We start from the raw sequence: 14,181 nt of genomic DNA on the forward strand, positions 1-14,181 counted from the left end.
CATTTACAGCTGCAGTCAGAGGATATCACTATTACAGAAGGGGTTGGAAACCAAAAGAAAACGAATTACTTCGATGTTTATTTGAAGAAAACAATGATCCTTATGACAGATTTGCTATCAAAACTATGACATCCGATGGAGCAACGGTTGGCCATCTACCAAGAGAAATTTCTAGAATTACAAAATTTTTCATGGATCGTGGGGCTGTAGTTTCTGTTCAACTAACCTCCAGGCATTATCGAAGGTCACCCCTTGTCCAGGGAGGTATGGAGATTGCTTGTTTGGTTACTGTTGAAATACCAGCTACCAAGAAAAACACTGAAATTGCCGAGCTATATATTCAACTTGTTAGAGAGCGATATACAAACCCAAAGGAAGAGGATATTCTTGGTTGCTATGTTACAGAAATTGAGAGAGGCTGTAATTTTCCGCCATCGAGCAAGGCAAAAACAGAGAGAAAACCCCTCCAGAAAAGCAGCATCGCTATCGAAAAGTCGTCAACTTCCTCGCAAGAAACAAAAAACAGTTAGACATTAGACATTATTTGCTGGAGCAGCAAACCAACGTAATGAGAAAGGAAAAATGGAAATAACAGTGGAAGTCGTAGTAGTAGAAAAGAAAATGGAATTGGAAAATTGAAATTGATTGATTAATCTAGCTTTGTAAACTGTTATTTTGTAAAAAGGCTTATCCTTTTTATACTCAAAGAAAAAAGCGAGATAATTTACCAAAATATGAGTTTTCAAAACTTTTTTTCGCGAGCAAAACTTTCGCGAATTAAAGACCAAATTTTATTTTTCGCGAGCATTTACTTTCGCGAATTGCCCTTTCAAGAATTTTCAAATACATTTACTTTCGCGAAAAGGGCCAAAATTCGCGAAAATCGCGAAAGTTCTGTTCGCGAAAGTTTCTACGCCTAAGTATTAGAGAGTTATGGCAGTTGAGTATCCGACTTTATAAGAGAATGATTATTCAAGGGGTTGAGTATATTTATAAAAATAGGCTTTCCTGTACTGAGTAAATAACTCAGGGGCTCTTTTTTCTAAAAAAATATACAAAATTTCTAAATGAAAAGTCCAATAGGAGCATTTCAATTCAGATTTAATGAAAACCATTGAGATTTGCACCACAACCACGACGACAGATTGAATCTAGTGGTTTTTTCTTTGTTTTCGAGTAGAACATTTTTCAAATCTCACCGGTAAATACTACTTTCAACCCGGCGTTTGTGTCAATACCATAGGGGTTTTAAACTGGATTCAATTAGTACAATCAATGGCTAGTTTATTATCTTTAATTGTTTCAGGAATCGATCTCAAGACAGCTGAGGTGATTGAAGGGCTTGGTCGTGAACCAGAGACAACAGCATATAGTATTCACTTGGGTGTATATGATGCAAGACCTGACGTTCAATGGTTATGCATACTCCCCACAGTATTCGACAACACTCTTCCGTACTAAGGTAGGCTAGAGTCGTTTTATAATCCGTGTAATACAGTAATAAGGTGTTATATGATAATACGATAATTATTACAGATAAAAAAAATTCACTCCATTAAGAATTAGTGAATAAGTTGTTCTTTCAGACTTAAACCTAAAAAATAGGGTGTGGTGGCCACCTGAATCGGCATCACTAGTCCGTTAGCCACCACACCAGAAGAACAACACATGAGGATGATGAAAAACTCGTAAAGCAGAAGGAGATGTCCTATTCATTATTGAGTAACGCGAATAACGCGAATCACACTGGTTACCACTCAAGCAGAACTGGACTTTTTTCTCCGCTGTTCTTCCAGGCCTCGCAAGTTTGGAAAACAGTAATGGCAAAAGGAAAGAAAAGACATAATCAGGACGGTCAAAGTATTATCGCAAAATGTACGAGGTATGAAAAATGACACTCGAATTGAAATCTTGTTAAACATTATGAAAAACGAAATGCCATTGCAATGTGCATACAAGAAACATGGCGGAACGGAATCGAACTGTTAGAGAACGACTCTTTTAAAATTATTTCTGTTGGTCTCGATAAAAATGTCCAACAGGGGAATAGAGGATCACAAGGCGTAGCATTGTTTTGAACTCTGACGGAGAAGCTGCCTGGAAGGCAGGAGGTTATGAGATGTATACTAATTTTGGTGCTAGAGTAATGGCAGTGCGCCTCGTTTTGAGAGATCATGAAAACAGAGATATTGGAGTATTTTTGATTTCAACATATGCCCCCGTCGGAAATGCACCTGAGGACGAATGGGATTTATATTTCGATCAGCTCAGCTCATGCATCGCAAAGAAACATCACAATGACATTCTCTTGATCGGATCAGACACGAACTCCAGTATGGGTACTTCATCAGAAAACGAGGACCCTGTCGGTAATTTCGGAATTTCTCATTCAATAACTCAGGCAGACGCTATCGATCTTATCTCTCTATTAACAATCTCTCAGCAATGACAAGTTGCTTCAAAAAGAACGAGTACGGTACTTGGATTCATCCACGTAGCAAAAAACCACACCAAATTGATCATTTTATTGTGAATCAACAAATGACACATCGAGTTCGAGATGCTGGAGTCACTGCAATGCCTTCTAGATAGTGATCACCGAGCTATATTTATTAAACTTAAAATTATGAAACGATTGAAAAAGAAGACTGATCTGCGTAGTAAAAATGACAAACCTCGATATCTCTGCTCTTTCAGATGTGACGAAACGTAATAAATTCTGCGAAATGTTGCTCGAAAATTCAACGATTCTGACTCAAATGGTTCGTACAAAACACTTTCTGAATCAATCAGAACGATATGCCAGCAATCCCTTCCAAATAAAACTAAAATCAACCAGGATGGTTTCAAGCAAACTCAGCTAATTTATACCTTTAATTCAATCACGAAACCAAGCTATGAAAAGTTACTTCCAACGCTCTACACGCTCCTCTTTGAACCGTCTCCGTTCAGCAAGAAAGAAACTGAAAGCTCTAATAACAAATCGAAAAACGATTGGATTTTAAATCACTGTTCAAGACTCAACCCCGTCATCATGGTACGAAACCAGCTTGGGAGTTCCCTCAAGCTCTTAATCACGGACTCTCAAAACCAAAACATTCAGTTTCTCGACAAATGAAAAAACCAAATGGTGCCTTATGTTCCACTCCTCAAGAAAATGCAACTGTCTTTTCTATGAACATTTCAACAATCTCTACAATAGAGAAGAAAACTTTAATGTATCCGTTCTCGACCCCATCCCTCATCACGACATCGTTCAAGGATGCGATCATGATCCAACTGAGGATGAAATCAGAAAAGCTATACAAAAATTAAAGAACACTTCTCCAGGAGACTCTGGTATACAACCACAAATATGGAAATGTTTGATTGATCATCCAGAAACAAGTCAAGCTCTTACCAACATCATACTTTCAATTTGGCAAACTGAAAATATACCTAATGACTGGAATGTAGGACGTTTGACGATTCTACCAAAGAAAGGCGATCTTGGTTTACCAAAGAATTATCGTGGGATCATGTTACTTGAGACTGCTTACAAGATAATTGCAATCATTTTACATTCTCGCCTATTACCAATCGAAGAAAATCTTGACCAAGAACCGCAATGTGGGTTTAGACCTGATCGAGGCTGCATTGATGCCATTTTTACAGTTAAAACAGCCCTTCGCAAACGACGAGAACACGGAAAAGAATCCTGGGTATTTTTTCTTGACCTAGTCAAGGCTTTCGATCGCGTACCCAGGCAGTTACTATGGCTTACCTTAGAGAAATTTGGAGTTCCACCTAAATTAAACCAGTCTTCTTAAATCCTTACATGAAAACTTCACCGTTAAATTCACCGTAGACGAAGTCACGCATATAATGTCATGTACCATTGGCGTGAAGCAAGGGGATATTCTCGGCCCCATACTGTTCACGTTTTTTCTTGCAGCTGTAATGATCACCTGGAGAGCAACCACCACAGCCTACCATTGTGCATTTTTAGATCAAAACAGGATGCCAAAATGACCGGTCGGAGCTACCGTGCATACGGCGAGGAGTATGAATTTCAGGACTCTGAATATGCCGACGACACAGCCCTCGTTTTCGACTCAAGAGAAGACGCTAGTGTTGGTATACCGCTCTGTATGACCCATTTCGACTGTTTTGGAATGGAGATCCATTCGGGGCCACCTGATTCGAAATCTGTCGTTCTTTTCTGCTCGAAACCACCATGTATGTATGACGATCCTGCAACCTTTGATCAAGCTGACCTATCGAATATAGTTTTTGGTGACAGATTTATTCCTGTTGAGCGAGAGTTTATTTATCTTGGTAGCGTCATAAATTCCGATTCCTCAGATGATCTTGATGTTGATCGTAGAAATACAGAAAGCGTGTAATGCATTCGGTATGATGAAAAGTTCATTATTTTCCCGCACTAAGATAAAGCTTAGTGTCAAAGCAAAAGTTTATCAAGCATTTATTCTACCCATCTTATTATATGGTGTTGAGTGTTGGAGCTTGACGGAAAAGCTTCTTTATAAATTGAGAGCATTTCACCATCGGTGTGTAAGAAGTATTTGTCGTGTTACTTTACTCGATCGTAAACGTACATCTGATCTTCTCGATAAACTTTCTATGGAATCGATAGACACCTACATTTGTCGTCAACAGCTCAGATGGGCTGGGCATGTAATGCGCATGCCTTGGAATCGCCTTCCACGGAAAATGTTGTCGTGCTGGGTCCGTTCTAAACTAACGTCTCGTGGTGCTCCGAGATACACATATGGTCGATCTCTATTTAAATGTTTGAAAAAATCTGGCATTGATACTAATGTTTGGCATGATTTGGCTTTGAATAAATTAGAATGGAGAAATTTGATTCACTCTGTGAAAATTGATCCTTGATGATAATTACTTGACTAGTGTATTTCTTTTTACTAAGACAATACTATTTTATTTTCCGAATAGCATAGTGTTTTATTAGTTTTTGAAATTTATTTTATGCGCTGTGATCCTCATGCTTTAGGCATGTGGCCTATGCCCTTATTTTTGGGTAGGTTTAGTCGTCTCTCGTCTCTCTCTCTCTCTCTCTCTCTCTCTCTCTCTCTCTCTCTCTCTCTCTCTTCTCTCTTTGATTTGATTTGGTTGTCGTTAACCATTAATAAAACATTTTCTTACTTTTTCTAAAGAACGCGTGATTTTTGTTACTTCAAATGACCAATTATTAAAGTATCTTATAAAAAACTTCATTCTCATCTGGGAATTTTTGTAATTTTTAGGATCCAACCATTCAGATGATAAGTCAAAAACGCAGCCCGCTTCCGAACAAACGTCGCTTATGACATTGGTGGTTACGATGGAATTGCTAACCAAGGAGAAAATACGGTAAGCTAAACTTGATTAAGGCCGGTCTCCACTTTCGTGCGAAAATGAGCGAAAACTTTTTGTCAAACGTTTTTGCCTGCGGAAATATGGGGTCACTCCTAGAGGAACTATGTGCATGACATAGTATACCCTTAATTCAAGGGGGCGTATAACCAGAGGCGGTATAACATTAAAAACAGGGCGTACACTAGAGGCTCTGTACAAAAGGCAAGACAGGCGGCGTGAACATCAGAGGCCCTAAGAGAATCTAGACGTCACAATCAAGTGACCAACCGTGAAAGTGAGAGGAGAGACCCGTGTGGAAGAAATTGTGTAAGGGCGGGAAGGAGGGAAAAACACGACTGATTACTGAATGGTTCGAAGAAGAAGGAAGAACGCGCGGGGTTTGGATCAATGAAGTATAAGCCCGAAGGGCTAGAATCAAATCTCCTTGGTAGGATTTGAAGCCAACAAAATCCTACCAAAGTTGCGCGGCCTTGAGCGGCCCGCCTGGTTTTTACACAAATGATAGATTGAAACTAAAATTTACGGCTAAATTTCAAAAAAAATATCACTCAAAAACAAAGGAATTGCTAGATTCAATCAGTCGTCAAAAATACGGCGCATATTTTAAGGCTACACTTTTTTTTGCCTGAGAAAGGTTAGAGATTCGCTTCTAACCCTTCGCGCTTATACTTCATTGGTTTGGATAAAACATATTTCATGAGAGAACTGGGGAGAGTGGCAGGTGGTGTCCTTGTCTACCGCCACTAACCATAATTTTGCGCCCCTCGCCCGAAACTCCGATAATTGGCCAGATCATCATCACAAAGCATAAATTAGCTCAAGCTTCTCTGTAAATTCAAGATTGTAGTTCTACATGCACACGTACTGGCAACTCCATTGCGGACCTTTTGGAAAACGCATCCCCTGATTAAACTACTCGAAGATTCCTAATTTTCCCACAGACAGTTATCATAACTTAATTCAACTGCATCTTTCGTCGATCTTTCACATCTTTAGCAATTTCTTCGTGAGAAAAACCTCCTAATCTTAGTGCCTAGCTTTATTCAAAAGTCGAGATTCAATTTACGCAATTTTTAGACTTTTATAAGGAGAACAAAATAAAAAGTAATCCACGCTGAGAATTTATTCTAAAATATTTTGATTTTTGGGTATGTCAATATATTTGGATATTACTTCGGATCACATAAAGTCTTTACGGGCCCAAAATCTCAAACTATCTGATTTTTTCTTAATAATTAAAACCATAGGAAGGCAAACGTCTTGGACAAGCACTTGGAGATAAAGATGTTTTAGTTATGGGTAACCATGGTTTACTGACCGTTGGTGAAACTATACCCATGGCGTACGATAGACATTATTATTTTGAACGCGCGGCCGAAACTCAAGTACTGGCGTATCAAACTGGAAAACCTCTAAGGTAAGTTTTTTGTTTCAAAATAACAAATACATAGGTAGATTGAATAAAAACAGGCTGACATCAGACATCATCAGGGGGTCCGGAATGGAAAACGCCCGGGGAAAATATCTGCTAATATGAGGTGTCCGCCTTTTAAAGTGTCCTTTAATTGATGATCTTATATTGTATAGGGCCAATCAAGTCTCAATATCTTGTTATGATGATGAAGATAATTGACCCTCAGTTTTCTAGATATATTTACCTTGACGATGGAATATTTTAAAGAATAACCTGGATAAAGCAACGCATATGAAACATAAAAATCCAAGAATTCCTCTTATACACCTCAACCCTTAGCAGCGCGGTCGCGGGAATGAACCGGTAATGAACTTAAAAGGAACATTTAACGTTATAAGAAAGCCGCAGCTTTCTTATACTATGATGCAAGGGTATCTTATATTTTTCACAAGCACTCCTCATGTTTTTGATACCGTCGTCGAGAAAAGTTTACTTGTATTTTCGTTACCAGTCTCCTAAAAACATGACCGCACTGGAGTTGATAAAGTGTATAATGAACAATTATCAAACTTAGTGACCGATCCAAAAACCAAAACACAGAACTTGATTTGAATTTATCATCTTCATTGCAGTTACCTACCGGACGACGTAGCCAAGCGGACAGAGGAAGGAATTTACGCTTACGTCACAAAGGAAGTTGTCGCCAAACATTTGAACGCATTGAGAAATGTTTTCATGAAAGAAGATCCCACTTTTATTGACCCTAAGAATTCGGAATATATGGAGTACGTTGGTTGATCTGGAAGAATGATTTCCTAACTGACACACAACAGTTTTTCAACGTTCATTTAACGTAATAATAATAATAATAATAATGGTATATTTCAATCTCCAAAATTTACATTTGGCTCTTCGGCTGAAAATATTATATAGCATATGTGTGCAAAGTCTAGAAAAAAATATTTATATTTATAAAATTATTATGTATACTACAGTCGAGGATTATGCCCTAAATAAGAGAATACCCAAGTTAGAGGATTACCTTATTTAGGAGATTTTCAGTCTCTTATTTAAGAGAACGTTACCTAAACTAGGAGAATTCTGTACGTTTCACAAATTTACTTCAGAGCAGACTATTTGCGCAATATGAAAATAAGATCACGTGAAAGATCACGTTTCCGTGATTCCGATGACCCAAAAACCAAAATAAAATACCTTTTCATTCTTTTTCAAACTTCGAAAAACCATAAATAGCCTCATTTGCATGTGTTGACGTAATTTTTAAAATAATGAAGAAACACCCTCGACCTTCAAAACGCGTTTTTTCTCAAACCCCCTTATTTAGGAGAGACAAGAGCGACTCACTTTCTGTTTGACCCGCGTTTTGACCGCGCTTAAACGCGTTTCTTAAATATGGCCCGATCTATATTATTACTTTTCACAAAATTCTCATGATGTAGATCGGCCTTTAGATTGATAGACCCTAACCGTCCTAGGTCCACGAAACAAAAAGCAGAACTCAACCAAATTTTGCTAGAAGGGAGAAAAAAACGTGCTGAGTCGATCTATGAAGTTCAAAACTTGCGCAAAATGATGAGAAGGCCAAAAATTAACGAAGAAAGAAAAGTCTCCTAGTTAAGAGAAGGAAATCTCCTACTTAAGAGACCTTCTCTTAAATAGAGTATATCTCTTATTTAGGGCATAATCCTCGACTGTACTAGTGAGATGCTCTGACCAGCTACGCTAGCAAAGTAGAGTGTTAGTAATTGTATGCAGAAGATTAACTCAGAATTGGGACGATATCTAGTCCCGCGACCAGAAGTAAAAAATTCGAATGCAGCCAAACGAAGATAAAACCGGTATAGCAAGGCCTGTTTGTCATTTTCAATATTTTAAGGTGGAACATAAAATAAATAACTAACTTTACCTAAAAAAAACAAAAAAAAACAACATAATACTGGTAGACCACCAATGAAATAGATGATGAAATATGAAATTGAGTTAGACTATACAAAATTGGATGGGAGATAGGAATTGTAAATACTAATTGAGCTAATAATTGAGACTATGTAGAAAAGTGAGCGAAGAACTGAATAGACATATGGAATAGATACTAAATACGAGTGCGAAGGGGTCTGTACCAGTGCCTATGAACATAATCATACTGCATATAAAAATAAATTTCAAGTAACATATTTGGTTTAAAATTTTAATGAAATTAAGAAACATGATTGCTTACTGACGTAATAATATGGCTTGTGCTAGAGAAGAGATTATAATGGTATCTAGAATTGTGACTTGTTAACAAACTAATATGGGTATAGCAATATAAAAAGTGGAATATTAAGCAGTCCATTAAGTGATTATGGGAGATATCGCATACGAGAAACTAGAGATTGAGTGCCAGTATATGTAAAACAAAAGCTTATGCTGAGAAGATAGCAGAAGATATCAAGCCGAGAAAAAGCTTAAATAAGGCTTGTACTACTGCAGGCTTCTAGCAAGAGCTTTATCTAGGAAATAATTTTTCGCCTCTTTGCAGAAAACTTTATATTCAAGTGAGTTACGACATGTAACAGGAAGGTCATTAAAAATTCTTGGAGCTTCAAATTCAAACGAGCCATTAATATTCAAAGATTCACGCAATTTAGTACCACCGATACGGTCGTTCCTAGTAATAGGTTGCTCATGTTTTTCCATTGGTAGAAACTTTGGCCAGGTACTCATATTAACGGATTTCCATGCGAGTCTAGCCATACTGTAGTCCGAGCGTTCCTTTACCGGAAGCCATTTCATAGCGATGACATCAGTTTCCCGCGAATAACTCTTTCTTACAAAGCTGGCAGCGGCATTTTGTATTTTTTGTAGTTTTTTGAAAAGGTAGTCTGGTGCATTGTTGAAGACAGCATTACCATAGTCCAGTTTACTTAGGACGAGGGTCTCGGCAAGCTGGCAACGAAGTCGGTATGGTAGATAACGTTCAATCAGCGCGAGACTTTTAAGTGTTCCGTAAGCTTTTGTTATCGCATTTTTAACATGGGCGTTCCATGTGAGATTTTCGTTAAACGTGACACCAAGCAGTTTGAATGACGGAACTCGCTCGATTATCATTTCGTTGTTTGATTTTATCTCAAAAGTAAAGTCGTGTCTTCGTGCCATTTGACTGGTGGCAAAGAGCATCGATTTTGTCTTTTTTGCATTGAAGATTAAGTTTGAGTCGCGTGACCACTCCTCGATAACATTGACATCGTTCTGAACTTCTTGACTACATAGTTCAAGGTTGGCAGGTTTGGTGTGACGATAGATGCTGGTGTCGTCGGCATACTGAACACATTTGGCGTTGGTCTTAGATGCCATGTCGTGAACATAGATGTTAAAGAGGACGGGACCCAATATGCTCCCTTGCGGCACACCATTAGTGACAGTTAAGACGGGTGATCTCTTATCATCAATTTGTACGTACTGTTGTCGACTGCTGAGGTAGTTTGCAAGAATACGTAAGGACTTCTTCGAGAAGTGGAGTGAATGAAGCTTTTTTATCAGAGTTTCAAAGTCAACGGTGTCAAATGCTTTCGAGAAATCGGCAAGAACAGCAAGTGTGATCTCTCCGTGGTACATAGCTTTCAGAATGTCATTTTTGATTTTAATACATGTGGTTATAGTGCAATGGCCCTTACGAAAGCCAGATTGGTATTGTGACAAGAGTTCCTGGCGTTCAAGAAAGTTTGTCATTTGTATCATGATGAGTTTCTCGTAAACTTTTGATAGAATGGGTAAAATCGATATTGGACGATAATCACTTGGCTCATTCGATAATTCAATTTTAGGAATTGGGCTGATTTTTGATATTTTCCATTGACTTGGGAAGATCGATTGTTGAATAGAGGTGTTAATGATGTGACATATCGGGCTGCAGATTTCATCTGTGGACAGTTTTATGTATTTTGATGGCATTTGGTCGTGACCGGTTGAGCAATCGTCCCGAAGATTTCTAATGGCTTTACGAACATCAGCGTAGGAGACTTGGGCAATGGTGAACGCGTCATCAAATTCAGGTAGATCGTCAATGAGTTGGTGAAGGAGCTGCTCTGGTTTCGGTTGTGAATTAAGTAGTCTCCCAGCAGTTGTGTTGAAGTGTTGGTTGAGGGTGTCAGGCTCAGCGTGGATCTTTTGAGGATTCGGCTTGAGGATACGATGAATGGTAGACCACACCTCTTTCGGTCGTTTAGAGGATAGGGCACGACGGAAGAAAGAAGATTTGGTTACACGAATGAGAGTCTTTAGTTCATTACGAGCTTTACGGTAGAGGTTCCATTCTCCCTCTTCGGCATCGGGGGCATGGCACTTAGCGCGGAGGTAATCTCTTTCTCTTTGTTTCTCGCCGATATTGAGATCTTTCAACCATGGAGCTGGCGGACGTGTAATTTTCTGCTTTACAAGTGGTGCATGTCGGCTAAAACAGCAAGTAAACAGTTCATTGAATATGTCAAGCTGTTCCTCGGCGGAGTCGAAAGCATAAACTAGATTGAATGGTACTTGTGCGATATCGTTTTTAAACGCATGTATATCGAAGTTTTTTTCATTACGTATGTATTTAAACCTTGGTTCGAATCTTGGTTTCCTGAGGTTGCAGATGACGAAAGGTGCACGATCTAGGGTATCTTTATATTCGTTAGCAACGTTGTAGTTCTCTTTCAGAAGATCGATATTTGTGTCACCAGTGATCACAATTGGATCAGACCAGATGGTGTGAACGTATGATATCAATATTTCGAATTTTTGAAGCCAGGCGCGTTTGTCGACATCTTCGGAACTTGGTTGATAGAAGACGGCTATAAGAAAGGGACTTTTCTTTCCCTTCACTTCAAACCACTGGTGTTCGATCGTTGTGTCCTTCTTATCAATGTCAGTTCTTGGGCGATGTTTGATGCCGTCTTTAAAGTAGGCTCCAACACCACCCCCACGTTTACCATTTCTGTTATTGTACTTGAAAGGATGATAACCGGAGAAGTTGAGTTGTCTGATCAGTGCAGGATTGTCAACGAGCCATGTCTCAGAGATTGTTAGAATATCAAATTTGTGTTTTAGCAGCATGGCTTCAAGTTGGGCAGTCTTATTTTTAATAGATTGTATGTTAAGATGCGCTATGCTGTAGTTGTATGGACGTTGTGAATATTAGATAAACGTTGAAACAAGATTGTATTACAGCTGGTTTTCTGAAATTTTATACTTTTTTAACAGACGAGGAAGGTCTTTGGAGCAGTTGGGGCTGATTTGATTAAATAAATTTTTGCATTTTTGGAATTGGTATTGCCTGAAACTTGTGCCTCTTATTATAGACCTTTCTTTTGAAGCAATTAGAGTTTTATAGGTTTAATTTATACTACAAAAAGATATTGAAAAAATCGAATTTAACCAGCGGTGGGCGGTTCAGTACCCGGGGGAGGGGTACTAGGCTTGTGAGCTGATGGGGAGGGGTATCGCCCGACTTTCGATCCTTGGACCCTTACCGGGACTAAAAAGGAGAAAAACAAAGGAAAATTTTGTGAATTTTATGGGTTCAGTACCCCTTTGTAAATAAACAAAGTTATTCCAAATCCAAATTGAATTTCGAACCTTCATTTTATCCATGCTTGGTGGAACTAAACACAAACAAGTAATACTTTAATGGACCTACCTATTTATAAAACGAATAATTAGAATTTAATGGAAGTAATGTATAATTTTGGGCATTGCCATTTTACATCATTGTGCGAAAAATCATGAAAATCTGTCGAGTATAAGTTGAAAAAATGAAGGAAACCGTTTTACGCCGGTTTTCGCCTGTTCCGGCGATTTCTAAGGAGTTCCGGATTCAAAGGATGATTTTTTTGGAAATCAAACAATGCTAAGTTTTGGGCATCATCATAAAGAACATTTTTCTGTAAAGAAACAATTAAATAAGTTGAAAAAATGTGACGGAAATGTGAAAAAAACGACTATTTCCGGCACATTTCCGGTTCTACAGACCGGAAAAAAAATTTTTTCGACAAACGGTTTTCGACACCTTTTCGGCAGTACTAATGTGCATCTATGTGCAAAAAATCGCAAAAAACTAATGAGAAAATCTCAAAAAACCGCTTTTTTCGGGACATTTCCGGTTCTAGCGGCCGGAAAAATTTCTTTTTCGAAAATTGGGCTCTGTCACATTTTGGGCATTGCCATTTTACATCATTGTGCAAAAAATCATGAAAATCTGTGGAGTATAAGTTGAAAAAATGAAGGAAAAGCGTTTTACGCCGGTTTTCGGCTGTTCCGGCGATTTTTAAGGAGTTCCGGATTCAAAGGATGATTTTTTTGGAAATCAAACGATGCTAAGTTTTGGGCATCATCATAAAGAACATTTTTCTGTAAAGAAACAATTAAATAAGTTGAAAAAATGTGACGGAAATGTGAAAAAACGACGATTTCCGGCACATTTCCGGTTCTACAGACCGGAAAAAATTTTTTTTCGGCAAACGGTTTTCGACACCTTTTCGGCAGTACTAATGTGCATCTATGTGCAAAAAATCGCAAAAACTAATGATAAAATCTCGAGAAAATCTCAAAAAACCGCTTTTTTCGGGACATTTCCGGTTCTACCGGCCGGAAAAATTTCTTTTTTGAAAATTGGGCTCTGTCACATTTTGGGCATTGCCATTTTACATCATTGTGCAAAAAATCATGAAATCTGTGGAGTATAAGTTGAAAAAATGAAGGAAAACCGTTTTACGCCGGTTTTCGGCTGTTCCGGCGATTTTTAAGGAGTTCCGGATTCAAAGGATGATATTTTTGGAAATCAAACGATGCTAAGTTTTGGGCATCATCATAAAGAACATTTTTCTGTAAAGAAACAATTAAAGAAGTTTGAAAAAATGTGACGGAAATGTGAAAAAACGACGATTTCCGGCAAATTGAATGAGCCAATCTCGAGAAAAGTTGGTAACTAACTAACTAACTAACTAACTAACTAACGAACACGGGTTAATTTATAGGACCTCCACCCCACCGGGGTAGGTCCAAAAATATCAGGCAGAGAAAGACGGGGTATTTCTTGGGTATTTCAGCTTGACACGCAAAACAACTTGGATTTTTGAAATAGTTATGTAATTTTAAAGTTTTATTGAAAGGAAATATTAGTTTACGGTACAGATTATGAAATCATTAGGTCTTCTCAAGTCTGTTCATGATGATGGATGTGCACTTTTTGCTGCCATGGGCCATCCTGTCAATTCATGCAAATTAGCTAGTAAAATTAGGACAAATTTTGGACATTTTTTACCCAAAATTGCCTAAAAATCACAAAAAAATACATAAAGCTAATTTTCATTGAAATTACAAAGTTTCATGATTACACTATTCGTTTTTCA

General features: G+C 38.1%; 1 protein-coding gene across 1 annotated transcript; it reads left to right on the forward strand.

The window, feature by feature from the left end:
* The first annotated feature begins 4,007 nt into the window (after window positions 1–4,007).
* LOC136807563 (uncharacterized) lies at window positions 4,008–7,741 on the forward strand. Its single transcript, XM_067064149.1, has 4 exons — window positions 4,008–4,362; window positions 5,291–5,373; window positions 6,627–6,796; window positions 7,426–7,741. The coding sequence occupies exons 1-4, from the start codon at window positions 4,008–4,010 to the stop codon at window positions 7,589–7,591; spliced, it is 774 nt and encodes a 257-aa protein (XP_066920250.1). The 3' UTR covers window positions 7,592–7,741.
* The last annotated feature ends 6,440 nt before the right edge of the window (window positions 7,742–14,181 follow it).

This window comes from Clytia hemisphaerica, unplaced genomic scaffold (genome assembly GCF_902728285.1).
Source record: "Clytia hemisphaerica strain Z4C2 unplaced genomic scaffold, Clytia hemisphaerica genome assembly, whole genome shotgun sequence".
Taxonomy (NCBI): domain Eukaryota; kingdom Metazoa; phylum Cnidaria; class Hydrozoa; order Leptothecata; family Clytiidae; genus Clytia; species Clytia hemisphaerica.

Bases quoted from the DNA above. Each gene is read 5' to 3' on its own strand.
- LOC136807563 (XM_067064149.1), top strand. From the start codon at position 4,008: ATGACCGGTCGGAGCTACCGTGCATACGGCGAGGAGTATGAATTTCAG. The intron at 4,363-5,290 runs GTAGAAATACAG...TCAGATGATAAG, and splicing joins AGATGATCTTGATGTTGATC to TCAAAAACGCAGCCCGCTTC. The intron at 6,797-7,425 runs GTAAGTTTTTTG...TCTTCATTGCAG, and splicing joins CAAACTGGAAAACCTCTAAG to TTACCTACCGGACGACGTAG.